At 40.3% G+C, this 26,554-nt stretch overlaps 1 protein-coding gene across 1 annotated transcript; it reads right to left on the reverse strand.

Moving 5' to 3' along the window:
- Nucleotides 1–990: 990 nt before the first annotated feature.
- LOC111670578 (transketolase-like) lies at nucleotides 991–22,650 on the reverse strand. Its single transcript, XM_023427344.2, has 14 exons — nucleotides 22,401–22,650; nucleotides 19,172–19,289; nucleotides 18,777–18,890; nucleotides 17,689–17,786; nucleotides 13,721–13,912; nucleotides 12,989–13,107; nucleotides 11,758–11,954; nucleotides 11,448–11,612; nucleotides 10,087–10,243; nucleotides 9,215–9,345; nucleotides 9,041–9,124; nucleotides 8,729–8,822; nucleotides 5,247–5,369; nucleotides 991–1,877 (listed from the first exon to the last, which is right to left on the reverse strand). The coding sequence occupies exons 1-14, from the start codon at nucleotides 22,505–22,507 to the stop codon at nucleotides 1,690–1,692; spliced, it is 1,887 nt and encodes a 628-aa protein (XP_023283112.1). The 5' UTR covers nucleotides 22,508–22,650; the 3' UTR covers nucleotides 991–1,689.
- Nucleotides 22,651–26,554: the final 3,904 nt, after the last annotated feature.

Consider the following 26,554-nt stretch of genomic DNA (forward strand, 5'->3'; position numbering starts at 1 on the left):
AAGTTGAATTTGCTATGCCCAGTAAGGGCCCTTAGAGCCTATGTTGGCACTACTGCAAGTGTATGACAGGGTTAGGGTTAGGGTTAGGAACTGATTCCCTGATGACAACGGAAGATATACCCTCTCTCGGGTCACCTGGGGTCACAGGTGACTTTGTTATGAAATACTTGTCCTGCGCATACACGAGATGGCAGATCCAGTGCTTGAAGCACCGCCTCTGGCGGTCATAAAGGATTCAGAGAACCGTAACATTCGTAACTCTCATTGTGTATGTGTGAGTATAACTTTTCAGTTGTGTGTGTGAGAGGGTTTCAGTAGTGTGTATAAACCTTTTCACTTGTATGAGTGTGAGGTTTTCAGTATAGAATGTGAATGAGTATGGTTTGATATGTGTATAAGCATGGTAATGATAATGTCCCTGACAGCCCCTAATGCACTTACACCTGCTAGCCTACTTACATTAGTGTTATGCTGTGCTACATTCTGAAGATAATGTTAACATTTTAAATGAGTATAGTTAGCAAAGTGACAAGAATTTGGTTTCATTCATCGTTTCGTTGTGTTATGAACAAGTGAAAACTTGAAATGAATGAAAATTGTTGCTGGCACTTGATGAAAACTAGAGTAGAAACTAACTAACTGTTGTTGGCATCACTAGAGCTATGCTGCTAGCTTTACTAAAAGTAAGAGGTCTTCATCAAAAGTTTCAGCCTTGGGTTAACCAACAATACAGTATAAGATGTCATAATGTCCTCCAAGAAAGTAATTGATGTGGCAGAGATAGAAAATTATTTTCTTTAGTTGAATACTCAGTGCGCAACCTTGAAAAATTCATTGTTTTCCAGGATGTGAGCTCACTTAATTTTGATCTAAAATGATCTAAAAAGATTAGTTTGCTTGTTTTTTTGGGGGGGTTTTTTTGTCTTTCAGTGGGATATTTGATCATTGTTTCATGCCACCACAACCCAAAAGAAAGAGGTCAGATACAAGTTTTGTGAAGAAACCATCCCTTTATTGGTGTGAAGCAGTCCCATCCAAGTCAGTGTTAAAAATGTTAAAAACAATCAGTTCTCAAACAGACCAAACCAGAGTTCCTCCACAACCTGCTGGCTCTACTGGGGTGGGATTTACAAAGTTGTACTGAGCACAGACGTTCAGAAAGCTGCGCTGAAGAAGTGAGAGGGGTTCCACAGAAATTATAAAAAGACTTCACTTTACTCCAAACCACGTTCACTGCTTTTACACAACAGCAGGAGGTAGGAAAAGTTAGAGGGTGGAGGTGTGTGTTTGTGTGTGTGTGTGTGTGTGTGTGTGTGTGTGTGTGTGTGTGTGTGTGTGTGTGTGTGTGTTTGTGTGTGTGTGTGTGTGTGTGTTTGTGTGTGTGTGTGTGTGTGTGTGACAAGGGACAGAGGTGTGTTTACTGAACCCACAAACTTATAGGGCAAAAATCTGGGGTGGAGTTGTCAAATCACATCGATGAAAGTTAAAGAGAAAAACGATGGTATATTTTTTATTTTTCAACCAAATGCTTTAGATTGTTTTCTGGGGAGGAGAGCGTGAGTAGGCCAGAAGTGCTTTCCCTCCTTCTGTGTTGGTTTATTTGTATGTTTGGTGCCTCAATGGTAATCACCAGTTTACCATGGAGTCCTTTAACATGTTGTTGCCACTGCTGCCCCTGCTGCAGTGTTCTTACTTGGCGTTGGCGGAGCTGCTGAGCACCTTACGCACAGCCTGAGCGATGGCATCACGGTCAATGCCAAAGATTCGGAGCAGCTCCTGGGGCTTACCGCTGCGTGGTACCTGAGAAACTGCCAGGCGGTGGACGGTGAAGCCAGTCTCGTTCACTACCGCAGAGCACACTGCCTCACCTAGACCACCTGGGGAATCAGAATAGAGCATTCACAACTGTTGCTTCAAGGATTCACCAAAATCAGACAGACACACGAAATCTTTTTTCAAGAATTTTTCCTGATATTCTGATTGAAATCTCTCATTTTTCCTTTAATCTCCCAACTCTCCTTCTATTGATTTCCACCCTTCTGTCATATTAAATCTGTCACACCATGGATGATTAGGCTCTGCAATGATGTGATGTGGAATGACAGGTCTGACGCTGCTCTCCCTTGACTTTCTCACTTCTCTTCTGTCTGACTTCCACCCATTAAGACTCTCTTCTCTCCTTTCCTTTCCCTCCCCCTCTCTTTTTTTTTTTGACTTTTCACTCCAAACTGTCACTCAAACATTTCTGATTGAGTGAACATGAAAGCTGAGGAATGAGGAAAAGAGAAAGTTATTACTTGTTCTTTTTCCTTCCCTCCTACATTTTTCCCACCCCTTGGTTGATCTACTAGTTGGCAACTGGTGTGCGTAGGAGAGAAACAGAAAGAGAAATGCACTGTTTCATGATTGCATATTATAGTCTCCCTATATGAGTTTGGGGTCTGTTCATTTTGGAAAAAGACACTTGACACAAATGAAATAGCTACTTACTACTGATCAAAGTATCAAGAGTATAGAAGTTGGCTCTGGAGAAAGTTTAAAGAAGATAAACTCCTTGGAAAATATGCTTTGTAAATATCTGCGAAGAAAGAAATTAGCAGCAGTGTTTAAAAGCTCTCAAACAGCTTACGTCTTGTGTCATACATTGCTGGCACTAAGCTGTAAAGCAGCATTTCACTACCTCTGTGGTTGAACCAAACAGTGATGTTACTGTGTACTGACACACTCTGAAGTACAGGGTAAGAACACAGATTTTTAGGGTGCATTAAGTTGCTCTTTAACTAGTAAAACACTGCACTGGGAATATTAGTACAGCAGTACAGTAATATTTACTTCATGGGAAGCCAAAGTTATGCACCACATACACCTGCTTTGCAGTAGCTGTCACTGGTGTAATTTCTCATAGAAAGATGGTTTTAGTCTTTTTAAAAGATGAAAAATGGCACTGTGGTTTTCTGTCTATATTCTCACTTAAAAGTGTACCTACTACTGACAAGAGAGTATAACCTCAACTACATAATGTTAACAATGATTAAAAGCTGCTGATGATGTTAGCGTTAAACTCACTTAAAGCTTCCAGGAGATTTTGACAGCTCAACTCCTGAGGTCTGTACTATGAAGCAAGTTCAACATACCAGGATATATTTTTACTAAGAACTAACAACAGCACAAATGCAGGATTGACAGCTGGCAAAAATCACAGACTGTGAATGTGCAATTTAATATGGTTATAACATGAGTGCCCCATCATTTGGGCAAGAGTTGATCTGAGGTATAATGACATTTGTGTGTTCCATTAAATTAATGTGTTGCTTACATGTATTCTTATTGAGGTCCACGGGATCCTCTGCGCATATGTGATGTAATTTTCCAAGAGAATTGATTGGTCAGTAGGCTGTGCTTTTACACGTATTCATCAGTTCTTTTGAACATAACCTGCTGCACAGCTTACATTTCCACACACATGCACATACTCCATCTCCTACAAAGCTACTGATGAATCATTATCATGTGAATATATAGGTGTGCATTTGCATGTGTGTGTAGGCAGGGGTGCTAAGGCATTAACACAACAGTGCCTTCTCTCTTTTTTGTTTTGCTCTATCATGGCAAACAGACGGATGTAATCTCACAGGACAGATAAAGCCACTACATATATATGACAACAAAAATACAACACAAACACATAAGAAGAGATGAGGAGAGGTTTGGACTCTCATTTCTGTCATGCTGGTACTGTATGTGGGTCAGCGAAGGCCTAAAGGCAAGAGCTAAAATTAAGAAACCTTGACAGGCTCTCCCAGCTCCTCCTCTTCCCTCCCTCTTCCATATACTGTTTTTTTAATCTATTTCACTTCTTCTGTATCCTCCATGTCTCTCTTCACACCCACAATGTTCAGCCCAGTTCTCTGCAATGTACAGCATCCCTAAACTGTACTTCAGTCTTGTTTCTCCCACCCTCTCTCTTCATCTCTCTGGCTCACTCAGTCTGTCTGCAGGTGGACCTTTGCCCTTTGTTCATTCATGACCTGACACACAGGCAGCATAAACACACAAGCATCTGCATATTAATCTTTATGCCTGATGGTTACAATTAAACGCAATTCTCCTTGAGTTTAATTGTATATGATCATCAAATTTAGTTTATGTAGTACAGTGGGACTTTATGTTGCTTTATATTATTTGGATCTGTTGAAAAATGTATTTAAATTAATACATAACTTCAGTGTAGATGACATACAATTGGTATCATGCAGCAACATTCTGAATCCAGACACTTCTTGGGATTTGAAATTACCTTGTTAATTTTCATGCATTTCATTTCATTTTATGATAGATAGATATTTAGTATATCAAATCAAAATCAAATCATAATTTTTAACATAATCTGTAACTTTTCAGCATTATAATGTTTAAAGTAGACTATACAGATGTTATATATTTTTTTGAGTAGGGTAGTGACATTGTCACAAATGTTTCCAGCAATTTCCAAACCTAGAGAAGCCGGTAGTTCTATTCAAGGTAATGGTCCATGTCATGGTGTAATATCCCTTTACACATGTGTCACTGTTGTGGTTGCCTGCCAGAAGCGGTCAAAATGGACTTTTTAGATCTTGATCATTTTAAACTATATATTTTATCTAGATGAAAGATTTTAGTTGTTGGACGTCTGAATGTTTATTTATCAGAGCAACAAATTGAGCAATTGAGCAGCTCGGCTCACAGTCCCTTAGAGACGTCCTGTGTCATCACCAATCAGAACGAGAGAAATATTTTTGTTGTGTTTTTATCAGATTAAATCACTGGGTTTGTTTGTTTAGGTAAGGAGGAGACATCTACTGACTGAACTGACGACATTGGTGATGAAGACAACTCCCCCCATGATCTTGTGCTACACCATGTCATCACCACACTTCTTTCCCATCTTTTGATATTAATTTGATTGAGAACCACCTCTTATAAAATTCACAATGCCAGAGCCTCACTGTTTTCTCAAATCAGGTTTAAAAAACTATTTGAAGTTTCAATTCTGAATACAGCATACTGTATTATTTGCTTTAATGGAGAGTCAGTAGTGAAGACAGGCAGAAGTTAAGGACAAAGTTTATAGGTCAGAGTTGAACCATGGGTACTGTAGGCTGAAATTCACCCTCAAGTTTAGGACATTTAAAGATATTTATTGTGCCACCAAATTGTTTTGTTTAGGAAGTATTTTTCGATCTTTGCAGTGTTGTCAGACTCCTCACCTTCATAGTAGTGGTCCTCCACTGTGATGATGCGTCCTCTGGTTGCCCTGGCATTGTCACTGATGGTCTTGGAGTCCAGGGGTTTGATGGTGAAAGGGTCGATCACACGGATGTTGATTTTCTCTGAGGGAGGCGAGAGTGAGGTGGAGGATGCATGTTATGAAAGACTATATTCTTCAAATTATAGACGGAGACCATAAAGCACAATATGTTTGCATACTGATGTGAGTTGGTTTCATTTTCTTTCTTGCTCTGTCTCTCAAATGATGCGCTTGCAACAAGTGGCAGCAAGTCCGTATATATATATATATAGTATATATTTTTTTGTCAATTGATGTTTTTTATTCTATTTCGTCGTTTCGTTTTGTTGGGATTCAAGAGACCAGATGTTTCTTTGCTCCACAGACAAAGGAACTCAGATAGTTCCTCACTGTTCACACCTGGGGACGACACTCCCCCAAGGACCTCACTGACCAGCCAGTGCTGGTCAGCGTGTGACATGTGACCCCCCAGGGTGTCACCAAACAAAACCAGATCTCCTTCTCTGTTCATTATCTCTTCCCCTTTCTTCTCTTCATGGATTGTTCTGGACATCAGCTCCTGCTCTCCCCTCTCGGCTCTTCAAAGGGCAACAAGGCCCCAGCCCAGGTCAGCCCTGCTACCTGAGAAACCAGCTCTCTCGCTGGCCTGCTCACAGCAGCCTGCAAACACTCTTCTCATCAACAACAGTGACCTGCTTCTGATTAACTGAGAGTAAACTAAGTTCTCATCATAATCAGCAGGTAAAACACAATGTCAGCCAGCTGATTTTCCAAGCAACAGGAGTCACAGCAGAGTTAGTGTGAAACAGCTAACTCTGTGAGGAGAAAAAAAGAGATAACAGCGGAAGCAACACAGCCAGACAGGACTTTACTCCACCAGGAAGCCTCCCAACTCACTGGACTTTACAACAACACTGGAAAGGACCTCTTTGTTTTGCTCAAAGGACTGGGTAATGTTAACTGACTGGGCCTAACCTCTCCTAGCACAGCACAGCACAGCTAAGAAGCAGAAGGCTTAACTTTGTTAATGTACATGTTGATTAATTTCTCGTTTTTGAAATGTTTGCTTAGGATGAGGTCAGTCCTACATTTCATTGAGTACTTGTATGTTCACACACACACCTGTAGTACGTCTCAGTTGTAGAATCTGCTTGCAGCTAACTCCCTCTAACCTGGTACCTGGTATTACATGAGCTAGGCTAACAAAGAAACTCACACCTTCCCTCTCACACACCAGGTGGTCTCAGCGGCCATTTTGAGTAGTTTCTTTGTTTACCGCCATCTTGTGTAGTCTTCTTTGTTCAGGTTATGTGGTCACAGTGACCACTTTGAATCGGCCATCTTGCCTTTGTCTGTGTCCCTACGCGCGCACACACACACACACACACGGATATACTAGATTAGACATTGTGTTTTTACTCTGTCCATTGTAAATAAATGTCTTTAAGTATAACCACTGGTGTGTTTAATGTTGCACAAGTGTGAATATTGCCAACCTCTATTTAGTAGAATTCCAATCCTTCAATTTAACTAACTGTTGATATGGTAATTTGGTTATAGTTATTAAGGTAATTATTAAGAGTTCCAGATTAATAGTAATAATTTGAGACTGAAACAATATTGGTTTAGGCTGGTGCACCCGATGACTTTAATTCATTTTAAAGTTATTTTTTGATTTTAATATTTTTAATATTATATTTTCTTAATTTATGATAGCCAATAAATTAATAGACAACCGAGGATCCCACATTTATGGTGTCCAGCTCATGAGGCAGAGCTCAGACCCAACATTCTGACGATAGAGAAAATAATATACACAAAGGAAGAACTCTGGCTTTAAAGTTTACCAGATATGCATTGCAGATGGCATACATTATTCAAATGATGCGCTGACAACAAGCCTGCAAGGTTTGTAGTTTTTTGCAAAATATTCGTATATATTAGTATATTTTTGTCGATTGATGTTTTTTATTCTACGTCGTTGTTTCGCCTGGCGATGGAGAAAATAATGTACACAAAGGAAGAACTCCTGGCTTTAAAGTGTACCAGATACGGAGTTAAACATCCCATACCAGCTGAGCTGAAGAAGCCGTTCTGTGGATGCAGAACCGGGGCTAAGCTAAAGGATAGGAGATGGAGATATAAGCCTTTTCTACCATTGATCCTCATGCGAAATTTCAAATACCTGGCTAACAAGTGTGATGAACTGGAGGCACTTGTGAAGAACCAGCGAGCATATCGTGGGTGTACTCTCATGTGCTTTCACGGAGACCTGGTTAAACAACAACACTCCCAACTGTTGTGTGGATTTACCCGGCTTCACTGCAATACGAGCGGACAGAGATGCCAGAGCAAGTGGTAAGAATAAAGGTGGAGGACTGGCACCCTGATGCATTCATTGTAATATCGGGGGATTTTATCCATGTCACTCTCACCTCTCACCTGTCTGGCTTCACTCAGTATGTTGACTGTCCCACAAGGGAAAATAAGACACTTGATCTGTTGTATGAAAATGTCAAGGAGGCCTACACTGCCATAATCTGGTTTTTCTTCAGCCTTCCTACAAACCCTGTGTACTGAGGCAGGCTGTGACCACCCGCTCATTCAGGAACTGGACGCCAGTGAATCATGTCTTGTTCCAGTACCTAAAGTAGGACGATCTGCTGAGATAAATGACTACAGACCGGTGGCCCTCACATCACACATCATGAAGACCCTGGAGCGGCTGCTTATCCACCTTCTGAAGCCACAGGTTGAACATGCACTTGACCCCCTACAGTTCACCTACAAAGAACATATTGGAGTGGATGATGCCGTCCTTTACGTGCTCCACAGGGCCCATTCTTATTTGGATGAGCCAGATGGTTACATGAGGATTATGTTCTTTGATTTCTCAAGTGCATTTAACACCATCCAACCCCCCATTCTGAAAGACAAGCTGGAAGGCATGGGGGTGGATCCCTGCTTCACGTCCTGGAATGTGGATTACCTGATAAGACAACCACAGCACGTCAGGCTGGGTAACTGTGATTCAGGGACAGTGATGAGCAGCACTAGGGCTATTGCCGACTTTAAATACAACAATGGCCTTCAGTGAAGGGAGCAACAAGAACTGCCTCCTTCTGAACACCTCCAAGACCAAGGAGATGGTCATGGACTTTCGGAGGTTTCGGCCCACCCTTCAGCCAGTCAACATTCGAGGGAAGGACATTGAGGTGGCACACACTTATAAATACTTAGGTGTGCACCTGGACAGTAAACTGGACTGGTCCCTGAACACAGATGCTATCTACTGGAGGGGGCAGAGCCGGCTCTTTTTCCTCAGGAGGCTCAGGTCATTGTTTTTATTATTATTATTATTATCAACAATGAGCTAATGGACACATGAATTTCCCCTAGGGGATAAATAAAGTATCTATCTGTCTGTCTGTCTGTCTGTACCTTTCTTCAGTTGTTCAGCAGCAGCCAAAGCCTCGTGAAGGGTCACTCCTGCTCCAACCACAGTCACATGATCATCATTGGTTTTATACACAACCTGAGTGGGAAGGGGAGATAGATTTGTGTGTGGACATATGTGGATATACTGTACATAAGGAAACATTCACATAGTCTAATTGTGTTGTGGTAATGATCATGAGGGATAAAAACAGAAAATAAAAGTTTAAAGAGCAGAAAAAATGTTTGTAAAAAACATAGATTTTATTCAGATTATACAGCAGAATTGGATGGAGGTAGTAAAAAGCTGACACAAACCTTAGCCTGTCCAACATGGAAATCTTCATTGCAGTTGTAGATGATGTTGTTCTCTGGGCGACTTGTTCGGATAAAACACAAACCCTGGAACCAATCAGAAATAATCTACATGTGCCTCTACTTTTAATATTTTCCTTTTTTTCCCTATTTCTTACCACAGGTGACTATGAGTACCTTTGTGTTGGCAGCGAGTTCCACGGCTTTCTCAGTGGAGACACCATCACTTGGGTAGAAGATGGTTGCAGTGGGAATGGCTCTGAATATTGCCAGATCCTCCAGACCCATCTGAGAGGGCCCATCTTCACCTAAATATACACAGCATACGTATATACAGCAGCAAACAGACAAAAGTCAGTTACAGTCACACGCACATGTTTACTATAGGTTGGTACATAAATTCAAGTAGACTGGCATGCATTCAGTATACAAAAGTGGGCATGCAATATACCTGAGGAGTTGGAGGAGAAAGAGAGAGGGGAGGAGGAAAAGGAGGAGAAGGAGAAGGAGGTGAAAGAGAACCAGGCCATTCTGTTGTCCACGACACACAGAGAGAGTAGGAGGGAGGAGGGGAGAAGTGCTGACATCAGAAGAGGAAGATGGACAAAAGTAACAGAGGAGGTGAGAAGATGGGGAAAATAAGTTTAGGATTCAGGGAAATTAAAACCAAAATACACTGAGGAGAGGTACAACCCACTGCAGTGACATTAAAGAAGCCAAAACGTGATGAAAAACAAAGAATGAAATATCTTCTAGCTTGTTTTAAAGGTCAACTTGGGTTGACTGTCATTCAACATGCACTGTGCACATTTTGGATTTACTCTGACAGAGCTACTCATTTCTAAAATATTATCAGTTTGACTTTTATATCCTTCAGAGGACTGAAGCAATCCCTACGCAGTAATGCACTAAATTTAATTTAAGAAAAATGTGTTATGAGAGTCACATTGAAGGTCATAATGGATGAAGCAACTTCCATCTATGGGTCAAAGGTCACTGAGGTGGTGGTTGGTTTAATATTGAAGAGCAAATCTTTTGAATACACTGACCAATAGAGACTCCACAGTGGGAGCCGCAGAGGTTAATGTTGCTCTCAGAGATGGCAGCCATGCGCAGCTGGTCGTAGGCCCGAGTGAAGAACGTGGCAAAGGTGCTGGCAAACACCACATTACGGTCCCGCACGGCACAACCTATCGCCACACTCACCTGCAGGAGAGATGAAAGAGATAGAAAGAGAAAGAGAGACAAAGCAAAGCAAGTAAGGTGGGATGGGGGAAAACATGAGCTATCTTTGTAGGAACCTTCAGCAGATTTTTGTTCATGCACAGAAGAAACCGCAGTTGTTTTTAATATGTCTCTCTAGCTAGACAGTGACAAGTGGCAGCAGCGCTGCTATTATTAGCTGTTAGTGATGAAAATGTACGTGTACTTATATTATTGCTCTCCCTAATGCAAATGTGGACAACATGTTATTAATCTATCACTGTAATGGACATTTGAACCTCATCTTTTTAACAAAGCTCAAAGAACAGTTTACTGACATGTTTGATACAATAGTAGAATGACGACAATGTTGGTCTGTCCACCACTATTTGATGGATTGGCACAAATCCTTGTACAGACATACATGTTGTCTTGACAACTATTGAATGAACTACCATAGAATTTGTTGGACACATTCATGTCCCCCTGAGGATTAATTGTTATCATTTAACAAAAGGGCAAATGTCTGAGGCAGTTACAACTATAGAAAGCAACTCTTATTGTCAGACCAAAGCGTTTCAGCTTGTGGCCAATTGTTCTTTATCCTACAAGTGTTGCTGGAGTTTTGACAACTCGAAACCAATCACCTTCTCCTCAGCCTCAGCTGCACTTTGTGTAACACTATAAGAGTTATCCAGTGTTCCAGTGTTCTAGTGTTCCTTGAGTGTTAATACTACTCAAGGGATGATGTGACAGCTATAACACTCACAACTGCAATAACTAGTAGTAGGTAAACTGTGGCACAACAGACACAGACTTATTGCAAAACTGTTAATATTTATGAGATACGATGAATTTGATATTTTACATGTTGCCAAAATGAAATAATCAAATTTAAATTTAAGATTTAATAGCCTCTCTGCTGTACTTCATGTTGACAGACTGTAACATCTGTCCTCACTAAGACTAGCTTTTTCTTGGACTAAACAGTCTGTACACATGTAGCAACTTAGGAATCTTCTTCATTCAGATGGATAAATAAGAAATAATTACTTACAGAAGGAATCTCAGCTGGACAGCTGTTACTTCACTGAACCTCACTGTCAGGTATAGTAATTATAATGTCTGTTGTTTTAGAAACACTTGAATTCCATATATTTCGTCTCAGTTTGGGCTCTGGCCCAAAAGCACAACCTCTGTATCTTACCATGTTCTGCTCTGCGATGTAACACTCCACGTAGCGGTTGGGGTGTTCGTTTTTAAAGAGTTCGGAGAAGGTGGAGTTCTTGGTGTCTCCATCCAGAGCCACCACATGCTCATTGTAACGACCAAGCTTGGCCAAAGCCATGCCGTACGCCTTCCTTGTAGCAATCTGCTTAAACAGGGACAACAGGCAACCAATCAGTTAATTACTACTATTAAACACACAGATTATTATCTCCCATCTTGGCTGAAGCTTTGTGGTAATCTGTCAGAAACATTGTGCCACTGAGTGTGTCTGCCACCTCTGATCATACCTTGTCTCCAGGTTTGTAGCTGGGTGCACTTGGCATGCGGATGTTGCGGAGGCTGACAGGTGATGTGTCCTCACTGGGCAGAGCAGGATAGAGGCGCTTATTGCAGCTGATGATGCGGCTCTGCAGCTCCTTTATTACACTCTCAGCCATGTCTTTGGGCAGAGGTTTACCGTGCCAGCCCATCTTATCCTCAGCCACTGAGAGACATACATGCGTGCGCGTGCACACACGTGCACACACACACACACACACACACACACACACACACACACACACACACACACACACAGTACATATGACTTTAAGAAATGATTATAGTGTGAAAAGTCTAAAATTTATTAACAGCAGCAGATTTTGTAAAATTAAATTGATGAAGCATAATCCTGAAGACTGGTTTCTTACTGCGGCTTCCAGAGATGACCTGTGTGAATGTGTGTTATGAATGATATTCAGGTGAAAATAAGAAGTACATATATATACACTATAAACCCAATTCCTCTTGGTACGCACACGCACTTCTTCCTCATTCATGTGTATGCACATGCCAACATACATTAAAATAAACCATGGTCAGCTGCCACAATCACAACAGTCTTCCACATCAGTGGGTCACAAAAGGCTACTTCAAAAGTCAAAGGTCAGAGTCAGGAGGCCACACACAATCTTATGCAGTCAAAGATATTCTCCTCTTATATGCACACACATAAACATGTGGTCACACACACTCCCGCTTAGTCTTATCACAACTCCAGCACAATGGGCTGATGCTGTGAGTGTATCCTACACATTCTGAAGGATTACTGAGCCTCAGCAGCTCAAGCCCTGAAGCGCTGCCAGGATTACAGTGAGTTAGTGCCTCTCTGCACTGATGGCGGGTTCCCAGGGCAGATAAGAAAACTTCTGACAGAACTATTATTGCCAATCAGGTGTCACAATTTTCCCTAGTCATCATTTAGCAACAGGTTTTTGGAGCAGTACACACCCAGTGTTGCGTTACGAAACCTGCTGTGCGTTATGATTGCTTTGAATGATTCTTCTTGAAATAGGTTATGTCACTGAGAGTTTGATATCCAAATCTGAAAGAGAGACATCTAGACATAAAACAGCAGAATTACTGCACTTTTGTATTTAGGAACGGATACACAGCATGTCAGTACTTCACTTCACAATTCACCTCATGACAGGATAACACTGTACTGATAATTAACCATCATGTAACTAATTTTTGTACCTGGGATGCCTTTTCCCTTGATGGTCTTAGCGATAATGGCAAGTGGCTGATGGTGGGGCTGACTCAGCACCTTACACAACTCCTCCACACTGTGGCCATCCACAATGATGGCGTGCCAGCTGCAAAACAGGAGATCAAACTTTAAATGCAGTCCTTGAGGCAGGTTGCTGTGAACATTGGCCTCTTTAATGAATTTTTTAAAGCCATCACATACCCACCTATGGTGATACTGTAGTATTTAATAGTGTTGCAGTGTTTTACCTCATATGAATGCTCTGCATGTGTTGCAGGAATGACATGCAGCAGGCTTGATTTGACACCAGCCCAAAGTAGCACAACATTGTCACAAAGTGGTATGAAAAAAATATCATGATAATTATATATTACTTTGTAAACTGTATCTCACAAAGTGTCATCCTGACAAAAAACAAAAAATATTTTTTGACAAACTGATTTATTGTTTAGAAACAACAAATAGTGACCAATCCCACCACAATTTCCTTGAGACCCTGGCAATGTCTTCACATTGCTTGTTTTGTCTGACAAAACTGTAAAGTATTCAATTCATAATGATATGCAACACATTTACAATCTGGAACAAGCGGAATAAATTACAAATAATTAAATAATTATGAAAATTGGTGTTGATTAATTGTCTTTAGTTTGACTAATGTAATTGTTCAATTATTTCAGCACTAAAGGACACAACACCAACCCTCCGACTCCCCTCACCCAAAGGCCTCACAGCGTCGCTGGTACTTCTCCACATGGTGCTGCAGCGGAGCTGGGTCGCTCTGACCCAGGCGGTTGATGTCCAATATGGCCACCAGGTTGTCCAGCTGGTAGTAGGAGGCAAAAGCCATGGCCTCCCACACTGAGCCCTCGGATAGCTCTCCATCACCCAGCAAGCAGAACACCCGGTAGCTACAAACAGAGAGAGAGAGATTCAGTGGTTTTAAGCAAATGTGGAGCTTTCATAGACATATGATTGGAGAGAGATGAGTGGAAGTAATTTTCCATATCAGTTCTATTTTCCCCTTGCACATCTTCCCACACTCTGATTCCTCCTAAGACTTGATGTGACAGCTGACACACACACACACACACACACACACACACACACACACACACACACACACACACACACACACACACCACCCTGCTGTGCTCGGATCATCCTTGCTAGTTGCTCCCATGGCGTAACGACTCCTGACAGCTTTCCAGTCAAATAGACACATTCTCATTAAACCTGGAAGATAGGCCGAGACACGCCACATTACACCACGCATTCCAACCCCGAGTGCAAAGAAAAAAACACACGGCACAGAAAGAAAAGAGAGGAAGAAGAGAAGAAAGAGAAGAGAGGAATTCAACAGAGGCATAGATTGAGAGGAAAGAGGTTGAGAGTTGAGACAGAAGGAAAAAAACAGGAGCTGAGCAGATTGGTTTCTGAATTGGTGTCCTCTTCTTTTATCAAACTACTCATCATGATATATACAGAAGAAAATACTCATGGATCCTCATTTCAGCAAAAGATGTATTTTCTTGATTTGAAAGATAGTATCATTTATTGCAGTCTACTATCAAGTGTTAAAATACGATATTGAAAGAGCAGGCTTTGTAGTTTTGAAATGGCATTTTGCATATCCAGGGGTGGACAATAACTAAGTACATTTACTTGAATACTGTACTTAAGTATATTTTTCCAGTATCTATACTTTACTTGAGTAGCAGTTTTTCTTTTAAACTTATGACTTTTACCTCACTACATTTAAAAGACAAATATTGTACTTTTAACTCCACTACATTTCTATGAATTACCATACACTGTGTTCATCACAGACAGGAGAAAAAACTAAGAATACTATATTAGATAAAGATGGGGCAGAGGATTGTTCACCAGAGACCATAAAGAAAGGTTTATTTAGTTTGAAATGTTTGCTGTGTTTTACCACGACCAAACTTCATCACTGTCTAAAAAAAACAGAAATACGAAAACAACTTGTCGATTCAGTTGGGTTTTTATGTCCATGTCTTCAGTCTTTGTATCATATCCTACAGTCTTTTTATTTTACAGGTTCTACAGTCAGTCAGTTGGTCTGTCAATAGGTTGTTTCAGAGTCATTAGGTTCTGTAAATGTGTAACAATAGGAGTTGACATAAAAAATGTACTTTTGAATATTTCAGTATTTTTAAAATCAAGTACTCCAGTACTTTAACTCTAAAAAAAAACCAGGATGTATAGGACCTATACTCTGACTCAAGTAATAAAGTGATGTACTTTGTCTACCTCTGTGTATATCTTTATGCAATAAAAATTATGAAACAAGCAGGCTTACTTGTGGTCCTAGATTCTCCACAAGTAGAATAGGAGGCTGTGCCTTCAGTTATCAGGCTCCTCTCCTGTGGAACCTGTGGTTCCCAGTCTGGGTTCAGGAGGCAGGCATCAAGCTGTCCTCTTTGAGAGAGCTTATATTTAGGGCTGGCTTGCATTGAACCATCCACTAGTTATGCTGCTTTAGGCCTAGAGCTCTTCTGTCCTCCTCGCCATCTGTATGCAGTCATTTCCCATTAATGCATGTTAATAAATTGACGTCTTCTCTCTCTCTTAGTTTTGTGTTTTCTCATCTCTCTCCTCCTCCTGTCACTTTCTGTAGATATTTCTGCCTCTGGAGCTGTAGAGTCAGAATCTAAGACCGCCTATTCTCCCATGATCCTGCTCAATAACCACTGCTACAATGATTATTATTATTATTATCATTATTATTATTATTATTATTGTTGCTACTATACATCTCTATGTGGATCATAAGGGTATCCAACACAACCACAGCAGTTCTTGTCGTTTATTAAAAAATATATGAATGAACTTGTCAAATGCTCTTATCAGCAGTTCTGAGATGAGACTGAATAATTGATACTGTTCATCGTCTCATCTTTGTATGACTCTGGTTCAATACTCTGCAGTTGTAAATATGTAAATATGAGATTACATAAACACAGGCAGAGTTCCTCATGCTCGTTCACGCTTTGCACTGAACCCAGGGGATAATACAACATACCACACAGGGAAGTAACTGGAAGGGGTTTGTTTGCTTTTGTGTGACAGTGCGGATGGCACAATGAGGTGTGCGTGTGTATGTGTGTGTGTGTGTGTGTGTACGTGCTCCTATTACATCCTATCTTTGTGAGATGAGAACAGAAAACAGCCCAAACCCATCCACACTGTCACACAAAAGCAAACAAACCCCTTCCAGTCACTTCCCTCTGTGATATGTTGTATTATCCCCTGGGTTCGGTGCAAAGCGTGAACAAGCATGAGGAACTCTGCCTGTGTTTGATCCAGTAATCTCATATTTACGTGTTTACAACTGTAGATTATTGAACCAGAGTCACACATGCATGAAACGATGAACAGTATCAATTATTCAGTCTCATCTCAGCACTGCTGTTAAGAGCACTTGACGAGTTCATTCATGTATTGTTTTTTAATAACCCACAAGCTCAGAAACCGTTGGAGGTCTGTTTGGTTATTTGTAGGATTTCCTGCTACACTCTGCAGTGTAGATTGTGAGTATGTCTCTCTAGTAGGGGTTGATATAGTTGCCATTCAGCAGTTCTTGCCCCAGACTATGTTATGAAACCAGTGATGCAGCCCTCTGAGTGAGTCTTGAGTTGTTATGTTACAGCAAATTAGCTTGACAAGCTGCTGCGAGCGTCGCAGGGGAAATGCACACGCTCCTCTGCAGGCACACACAAGCACATGCAACATATCCAATCGAATGCAAGGTGTATTAAGTATAATCTACTATGTATGCAAAGATGAAACATAAGCACAGCATGGGATTTTTACCATTTTTTGGAGAGCAGATGAGGTGAAAAGGGTGAGGCAAAGACAACTGTGCTCTTGCATGTGTGATTATTAGAGCAGAAACAAGAAAGTGCGAACAGAATGCAGAGAGAGAGAGAGAGAGAGAGAGAGAGAGATCAAGGGCAGCCAATTCAGACTGCAAGTACGGCATTCCCAGGCTGCCTGTTTCACTGCATCTGTTGTGTGCAAAAACCAAAATTGCCTTTGAGAGCATCTCCTTCTGTTCTGTCCATAATGACATGGGTCAAGCTACGTTCCTGAAAGTCAGGGATCAGCTCAGATGTTTTTGTGTCATATTATAGGCCACACAGCTCTATCTGTCTATTGTCAGACTAAAACCCACGTGGTTCTTTCTAGATCACACTAGAACAAAGGATACACATGGACTGATCTGTTCAAGTCAGCTAACATTAAATTGAATAGCATCTGAAAACTGTGCATTACAGGCTTGTTAATATGTTGTGATGTAACTATATGTTTGAAGCCACTTGAAGATTGAATATCAAAGAAACTGCCGCAGAATAAATTGAAAACTGCATTCATCTAATTAATCTCTGAATTTGAATTTCACCTTGGTGAAGAAACAAATGAATCAGGCCTGTCAGTTATGATTTTATCCAAAGCTCCAGGCTGAAATGTCACATGACAGCATGTCTACATTATATCATGCATAACTTCATGTCTTCTACCCTAATATGTGCAGATGCAGGCTGGGCTGCTTTGCACCTGCATGTATGTATGTCTGAGAGTCTCTGTGTGAGGTTGTTTTCTTTTGAAGGACAATGTGTGTGTGTGTGTGTTTAGATGAGCGTGTTTCTGTGTGTGTTACCTGGCCTTGTCAAAGTACTTTCCGGTGTAGGCCATTCCACAAGCAGCTCCCAGCCCCTGACCCAGAGATCCAGTGGCCACATCCACAAACTGCTGCTTCTGTTCGCGCACACACACACACACACACACACACACACACACAAGCACACGTGCGCACGCACACACACACACACACACACACACACACACACACACACACACACACAGCATGTATCTCATTCTGCATATTGTAGTTTGTAAATACAGAAAGCATGAAATACAGAAAATGGATTGTTTTTATCTTTTTAATGTGCAGGAAAAAAAGCAGGAACAGTTGGGACATTAGCACCAGACTGTGTCTGGCAGTATTTCACTATCTGGGTTCATGTGAACACTGTGTCATTAATGTGTGCAGCAGAGGAGAAAGGAGCGAGGACGGACCATCTCTGTCACACAAGAACATCTTTGTCACTAAGTTCCTGTTTGTACACAGTGTGTCTGTTACGTATGTGTGTTCATGTGTTTATATGTATATTTTTGTCTTGAGGAGGTAAAACTAAAAGGGGGAGGGAAAAAGCCAAAGATTACACAAAGGTTGGACAACATAAACCTAAGTTTTGTTTATAATTTCTTTTACCATCCTGTTAATCAGTGAGATTTACCTTGAAACCCCTTGGTGCTTGAAATCTCACTTCTGTTGTGTGTTTATAGTGCAGTGTGAGAAATATTCTCACTTAGCAAGAAGAATGAGATGATCCTAAACGGCTGAAGGCATTTTTTAAAAGGCTGCATGTTTGAAAGTTTCAGTAAGGCTACATGCAGTGACACATATATTTGATTGGTCATGTCATATTAATATTTTAAGATTCTTCGATGCTGTCACACAGTTTGGCCAAAGCCCAAATAACCTCTAAACACACAGAGTTTGACAGACAGCTACATGCTAAATAAAAATCTTGTCAAAGTTAATTTCACATAATACTTGTAAAATATCCCAATCAACACACAGAATGACAGGTAAAGTAGTAAAGTATTTTCATATATATTGGTATGTTTTAATATATGAGCCGTCAGATCCAGAACTTCCTGCAGGTTTGAATGTCACCTCACCGGCACAGGGTGTCCTTCCAGGATCGAGTCGACCTTGCGGAGGTTGAAGAGCTCGTTCTCCTTCAGGTAGCCCGTCTCTGCCCACGAGGCATACAACACAGGAGCTGCATGACCCTGAGGAGGCAGAAGTACAAAGGTCAAAGGTTAGAGTACAAACAAGTTGAAGTAGAAATGCCTTGTCTGTGTCATTATTTCTCTCGGTCGTAACAATGTGAGTTACTTGGACATTGGTGACACTACAATCAAAGAATATGAATGTGCACCTGCATGCACATATTTTTGAATATGTGTCCGCTCATAATTAGTAACTCAGTTGTTTTAGATGCTTCTTGTGTGGTGCATCTGTGCATGCATCACCTGCCACCCAAATGGATGTGTGTGGTTGTGTATTTCACCTTGGAGAGGATGAAGCGGTCATTGTTGGGGTTACGAGGGTCTTCAGGTCGGTACTTCATGGTATGAAAGAAGAGGACAGACATTATCTCTGCCACGCTGCAACATGATGTGGGATGACTGCAACAAAGGGGTGGCGAGAGAGGAATTAGACACAAGGCAATCAAATAAAAAACTCTCAAGTTCCTCCTGATTCTTCCGCTCAAACCTATAAGCATGTCCAGAACTGTACACACAGATGCAGTGGAGACGGATGGCCAGAAGTGGAGTCTGACTGTCAACTTTGATCTAGTGCAGCGGTTTTCAAAGTGTGAGGCGCGCCTCCCCAGGGGGGCGCCAGAGGACTTCAGGGAAGGCGCGAAAAGAAAGGGAAAAAAGTGCATCATCTGGTTAGCTAACTACAGCAAATGGATCGAGTTTTAGTGCCTCAGGTGAAAGTGAGAGTGGGCACAGAGGCGAGCAGAAAACGGAGGAAGTATGACCCTGATTATTTAAGGTTTGGTTTTTCATGCATTGGTCCTGACGATGCTCCGCTGCCACAGTGTGTTATTTGCAAAGAGGTGCTAGCTAACGACAGTATGCGACAATGTCAACTCCGGCGCCACATTGAAACTAAGCACCACAATTTAACAACCAAGCCGCAGGAGTTTTTTGATAGGAGGCTTAATGAATTGCAGTCCCAGAAGAAAGACATCCAGACATTTGGTACTGTAAATACCAGGGCAACCGAGGCATCATACATACACATACGATTAAAAGCAAGTACCGGTCACGGCTGCGGGTCGAGGATGATCTGCGTTTATTCCTTTCTACAGCGCATCAAAGACACAGACTCACTGTTCCCACTTAAAATCGAGGAGAGCAAATGTGTTGTGTGCAGTGTTTCAGCGTTAATGTGGGATAACGTCGGATGAGTGAAAATGTGTTTTAAAAAAATCAGTTGAAAAGTTGAATTAAAATTTATTTTTTTTAAGTGAATAAGTTTTTTTTTTTACAAAAAGATGTTTAAATGTATTCAAAATCAAAAATATGTTCAAGAACATACAAACATGTTTAAAAAAATAAAGATGTGTATGACATTTATTCTTGAAACCTTTTTTTAAGCCTGCGTGGAACATACAAAGCAACATCAATAACAGTAATAAAAGTAATAATAGTGTGTGTGTGTGTGTGGGGGGGGGGCTGCTTTTGAGTTCTCTTAGGGGAGGCCCACTATCCCACACTTTGAAAACCCCTGATCTAGTGGGTTAATTCATGCCAGACATAAACAGTATTTCTCATTCTCAACACACAAACACACACTCCAAATGCATTTACACACACACACACACACACACACACACAATAGTGTAAATGCATTTGGAGGATGACTCTCTCTCATACATGCACACATGCACATACAGTGCAAAGAAATTATTCAGTGTGTCGTCCTGAACCGTTAGAGTCATGACAACTTAACACAAAATAGGTTATGATGAATTAGTATGTCTTGCATGTTATTCTTCACTTTATTTTCAAACTCCATGCCAGTAATACCTCACTCAATTAGGCCTCCTGCATTAAAAGCATTTTCCTTACAGTCCTGGAATAGAAGATGAGTTCAGATAATAAAAAAATAAGCAAAAGCAAAAACCAGTAGAAGATAATGAATAATCATTACGTTGTGTGGAATGAATAATTATTGAGATTTCTGTTGAAACATGAACTGACTTTAATGAAGTAAAAACAAACATGAAACATAAGAATAAGGATAATAACAATAATCATGATAAAACACACAAACATGATCACAGATATGAGAATTAACTGGTGTCCATATTTTCTTCATAATTTTGAGTAATCTTAAGAACAGTTTAAAAAAAATATATAACCATAGTCATTTTATTTTTTTCATTGTATCACCACTTTCTCTCCTCTTCTCTGTCAGACAGACTTTAGGAGGAAGAGCTGAGCTTATTTATGGCTTTCAACAGGCCTTTTCTATACAGCACACATCTACTCAACATACCTTACTGTATGTGGTTTATGTTTGCAAGCTCAAACTGAAATTTATTTTGATGATATATTTTGATCAATGTGGCTACTTAAGTCTCAGTCCCATTCTTGCTAGGAACAGACGTGCTTGTAGGCTTGTGTGTTCAAGCCCACTCATTCATACAGCCTTTCACTGGAAGCATTTCTCAAATTACTTAAAAAAAAAAAAACTAGCCTATCCAGATCTCAGGCATAACTGATCATGGCGCCAGGTGTAGCCTTTGGCAAGTGGGTTAGTCAGCTTTGATGGTGAAAAAAGCGCACAGAAATTACAGTATCATATAGTTTCACGTATCGTATAATTTACTTTCTTTTTAATTTTGTTTTATTTTATTATTTCATTTCCTTATGTTATTTTCTCTCATTCGAAAAATGTCAATTCGTTTTTTATTTTGAAATTTAACACCGGGCGCATTATTTAATTCTATCTACTTGATGTGAAAAGCTGCAACGTCTCATGCAGGCGCGGAACAAGCGCCTTCGTGCGATTCCCGGTTCCATTCTGCTGCTTCCACACACCACGTCGCCCCACGAGCAGCACCACTGACTGCGTGGGATCGCGCACGGATCCGGTCTCTGCTTCTGCTGTTACATTACCCACTGAGCACGCAAGGGGTTAAGAGAGAGCGGAACACTGGTGCACCTGCTTCAGCAGTTTGAGTCTGAGTCGATTCGGTGAATATTTTATTGTGAAAGAGTGGTTGTGCAAAACAAACCTACCCATTTATTAAATGCTTGAAGTCTGATTGCGCTCTGAACCTTAACACGCTCTTAAACTAAAATCCAGATGCGAAAATCCCAAGTAAATACACAGTGATCCCTCACATCTAACAACTCCCCTCTCTGGAGAGCTGCGTAAATTGCACACAAAGCTGGAAAAACTGGAGCAGAGCTATTTTACGCACAGTGTATACTATACTGAAAACGCTGAAGTTTGGGGGCATCATGCATGGCGCAGATAGTTTCCCTCTGCTCCATCCATAGCTTTATACTGCTGGTTTTCTTGCAGTCTGCTGCCAGCAGTGAGTAGACCAGCTCTCACTACGCATTTCTCTTCTACTTTTATCATTTCTCCTTCAAACATTCAACGCGTACATGAAATGTGTAGTAAGTGGGCAGGACAGTGACCATGTTTTGTTGTGTGCTACCACCATAAACCCCCAGCTCAGAGTCATTTCTCACTGTCCCTGCTCTTACCCGCTGCCCGCTGCAGTTGTCGCCTTGATGGAGTTGATCCGGAGCCGGGTGGCGATGTTCCTGAGCGCCTGCACTGTCTGCTGGTCTGGTTTATGGTAGTCCTCCATCTGGCCGATGCACCAAAGAAAAGCACACGCACACACAAGTTGGTTAAATGGAGTAAAGAGTTAAAAGTCCCCGGTTTGCTGTCCTGACAATAAAAGCGATGAGTGGGCGGCAGCAGGGGTTAAAAAGAGGCAGTGCTGTTGAACCTGAGCGACAGAGGGGGAAGGCGGGGTGGGGGTGGGGGTGGGGGTGTTGCCGTGAATAAGGCTAATCTGAGGCTAAAACGAGCCTACAGTAACTCCAAACGGCCAAGCTTTAGCACAGCCAATAGTAGGAAGGCTTTGGGCCACACGCACACATTGAGTCTGTCTCTGGTCAGGGATGTTCTAATTAAATTTTGAGGGAATTTTAAACACAGCCAAAATCAGTAATGTAAATAATGGAAAGGTATCAGAGGAATCTCTAGTAAAGCAAACACACACGTTCTACAGTATTATCACCATTGCATTCTTAGTTTACAGCATTTTTGCACACCTGCCTAAAACGTTTGCACAGTACTGTATATGTTCACTAACCTATGAATAGATTCTCAAATACTCTCACTTTGTACTAATGGACTTTTCTTGTAGTTACACCATATGGCAGTGTGGATGTCTAACTGTCATATATCTGTACCAGTATCACCAAGAAAGAAGAGACCTCTACATTTAAACTCTACATTTACTTTTATAAAAAGTCAGGCTGATAAGGAATAAAAAATAAATAAATAATAGTGAAAATATCCAAACTGAGACTTAACACTCCTTTCTATAAAATATAAGATCTGTGTACTGTGAACATGCACTGTAGGCTTGAGTAAAGCATTACATAATATTTTGGTGGACTTCTTCAGAACAAAGCTTTATTAGAGCAGGGTTTGATGCACATCTATTCTGCTGTGAATACAGTTAAAGAGCAAAGAACATACAAGTACACCATGATACAGCTGAGTGCAACATATAGAGATCTGTCCTGTGAAGGAACAGCATTATGCTGAAGAGGAAGGAAGGCTGACAGGCAAAGGGAAGGATCACCAATGACCATAATCTTACCTTAATGACATTTCTCACTGAGGCTGACCTGATTAGCCGCAGAACAAACCAGCTACACCTGAACCATGTATTCGCATTCGAAGCATGTACTTGATCCCATGCAGTGCTTTCACCACTTTTATTTATCCTCTATAGAAATCTACATCAGAGCATGTATGAAAAAAGGACCATTCTTAAGTATGCAGATGAGACAGACAACTTTGTCAGGTTGTGTTAAGAGTCCTACCTTCAACTGCACATATCTAAGACTAAAGACATGGTAATTGATTTCAGAAGACGTGCCAACACACATGAAGTCACATCCATTAAAGGTCAGTCACTGTGTTCAATCTTACAAACACCTTGGGACGATTATTGACACAAAATTGAACTTTGAGGCAAATTGTGAAGCGTCTGAGAAAACAGTTGTATTTCCATATTGACAAGACTATGATTTTATTCTACTTGATTTTGTTGAATCGATTTTATCTTTCTCTCTGGTGTCATAGTTTGGAAATCTGGCTTTAATGAGCTCCAATTTAAATGACAACGCACAACTGTAAAAGAAAATGGTAAAAAGAGCTTTGTTCCAGCAGCCATCTCTCACATAAGTTGTAGTGACACCGCATAGATGCAATTTTTTAATCAATTCATTTATTTTTATTTACCCTGTTTATTTGGTGTCTGTGATGTGTGTTAAATGTTTATGTGTAAGACTGGTGACTCTTTTACTGCTATCCAAATTTACCAAGATACAAATAAAGTTACCTACCTACCTAGTTTTTCCTTTGTGATCTTAATCGAAAGGCATGGGTGATTCAAAGGGGAAATAATACACATTATCTTAGCCAATCAAGTTAATCAATATCTTGCTCCTGAGAAAACTATTACCAAATCATGTTCTCTGATGAAATCCACCCTTGCATGGGCCTGACACCGACTGATGACAATTTAATGTCGGCAGTGGTACAACCATATAGTGTGGGTACAACAGGTTAACAGTAAGCATCTGGTGACACCTGCTTGTCAAGCAGAGAAACTACACCGTTCTGCTGTGCCTCTGAAAATGAAGGAAATACACATGTTCAGGAAACAATTTGTCAAATAAAGAGAGAAAAATAAATGTTAATTTTGAAACAAAATCGCCTGGTACAAAAAGAAAAAAAAATCTCATTTCTTGTTTAATCTTTGAAGGTTATTTTCAAGGTTGAACGGAAGAAAGCAGCTCCTGCAGGCAGCAAACAAAAACAGCCAAATCTATTTTGAAATCTTTAATATCACAAAATAGTTATAATAAACCAAATTACGCACAGTGACAACAATCTGAGAAAATTAATGTAATTTGCAAAGAGTTTCCCAAAATCATATCTCTGGCTAATAAGATAAATTATACCACAGTGTAAAAAAACCTTAAACCTTTAACCTAACCTTAAAATGTTAAATATGTGACTGGAATATAAAACAATACTGACATTTCAATTGTTCTTCTGTGTTTATTTAACCAACACATGCCAGAAGTGTTGGCAAAATCACCTCCAATATGAAAAATGAAAATAGGGGAATGAAGTGAACTGATTATTTGATTTACTCTCTGGCTGCAGACATTTTTCCACATTCTAAATTAAAAATCTGCCAAATAAAAAGGGGAAAGAAATACAGAGTAAACAGTTTGTAGTGAAAACATGTGCAGCTGGGCTCAACTGAAACACACAGGACGCAGAAGAAAACCACACTGGCACATATATTACTGCGAGTAAACATCAAATACACTCAAATAGCAGGACCAAATACAAAGTCATGGAGTCACAATCGATCTCATTCAGATATTTCCAATTATAAACAGGGAGAACATTTTCAATTATACAATTTTTGAAGAGAACCATAATCTCTGCACTTCATGCTGTGAACAAAACTGTAAGAAAAATACATTTCCATGTAAAATGACTAGTATACTGATTGTTCAGGCAACTGTACTGTTGAGCCAACTACTGAGACCACTGTATATATCACTGTAGCCTTTGTTAGAAAGCCATATAACCAAAATTTTCATGCTTTTACATTATTTTTGAACTATATTCATGATTGTTTGAGTATGTGCTGAACATATTGTGAACACGATAAATGAAACCTATTAAAAAAACCATGTGTGTTCAGAAATGCACACATACTGATGATAAACCTTTTTTTCTAAATCTTCGAAAGCTGATTTTCTGATGTATATTTGATCATGAACAATAACTCTAGTCACTCAGCGCTGCACATGATGAAGAGACAGATGTGCTTTTTCCTATGCAAACTGCAGTCTGCAGGGTTTATGTTTCTGTGCTGCAGTAACATTTTACTGCAAAAAATACCAAATTACCACAGTTTGTTTTGTATTTAAGTATTTGACTTAATCTTGGCTTGGAAAAATAAAATGAGAAGCAGGAACAGAGGTAGTTTATATCTTTTATCATTAGAAGCTATCAAATGCACATCAGTTACCCCCATTTTTTGAGCAATTTAATATTAAAGGGGTGAACGTAAACAAGGATCCAAATTTAATAGCATTTTTGTGGTTTTTCTTTGTGATATTCAAATTAAAGATCACCTGCAGATCTCGGATGTTCAGATAAATGTAGCACTGTACCATTCTAAAATATCCCAAAATGCTAGTATCCCTAAAGGCATTGCAACAGCATTTATTGCACATTTCCCTCCAACAATATCAAGGACTCTGAGCTCAGCTGGAGGAGGAGAAATGAACATGGACAAGGAGAAAAAAATATGAGGAGAAAGGTAACAAAGACACTAGAGTTTGTGCATGTCTTTATGAACATGACACAGTCTGTATTGTAACCTTAAAAAAAATAGCCGAGAGGAAATTGATTCTTAGCTGCAAGTGCTGCTCCTAACAATTATGGAGGTTCTTTATCTTCCTTGGGCAAGGGCTGAAAACAGAATAAATCTCCTCATTGTTAAGAGACAATGACAAACACAAAATGCCACAAAAACTGGAACAGCTGATCAGTGTCTCTGTGGTGTTGCCAAAAAAAATAT

The sequence above is a fragment of the Seriola lalandi genome, unplaced genomic scaffold, assembly GCF_002814215.2.
Source record: "Seriola lalandi dorsalis isolate HSWRI2012SDOR001 ecotype SW California unplaced genomic scaffold, Sedor1 jcf7180002054861, whole genome shotgun sequence".
Lineage (NCBI taxonomy): Eukaryota > Metazoa > Chordata > Actinopteri > Carangiformes > Carangidae > Seriola > Seriola lalandi.

Coding starts and splice junctions, on each gene's coding strand:
- LOC111670578 (XM_023427344.2), bottom strand. CDS start 22,507: ATGGAGGACTACCATAAACCAGACCAGCAGACAGTGCAGGCGCTCAGG. Junction 10,244..11,447: donor ACATCGCAGAGCAGAACATG/GTAAGATACAGA, acceptor TCTCTCCTGCAG/GTGAGTGTGGCGATAGGTTG. Junction 1,878..5,246: donor GGAGGACCACTACTATGAAG/GTGAGGAGTCTG, acceptor CTGATTCCCCAG/GTGGTCTAGGTGAGGCAGTG.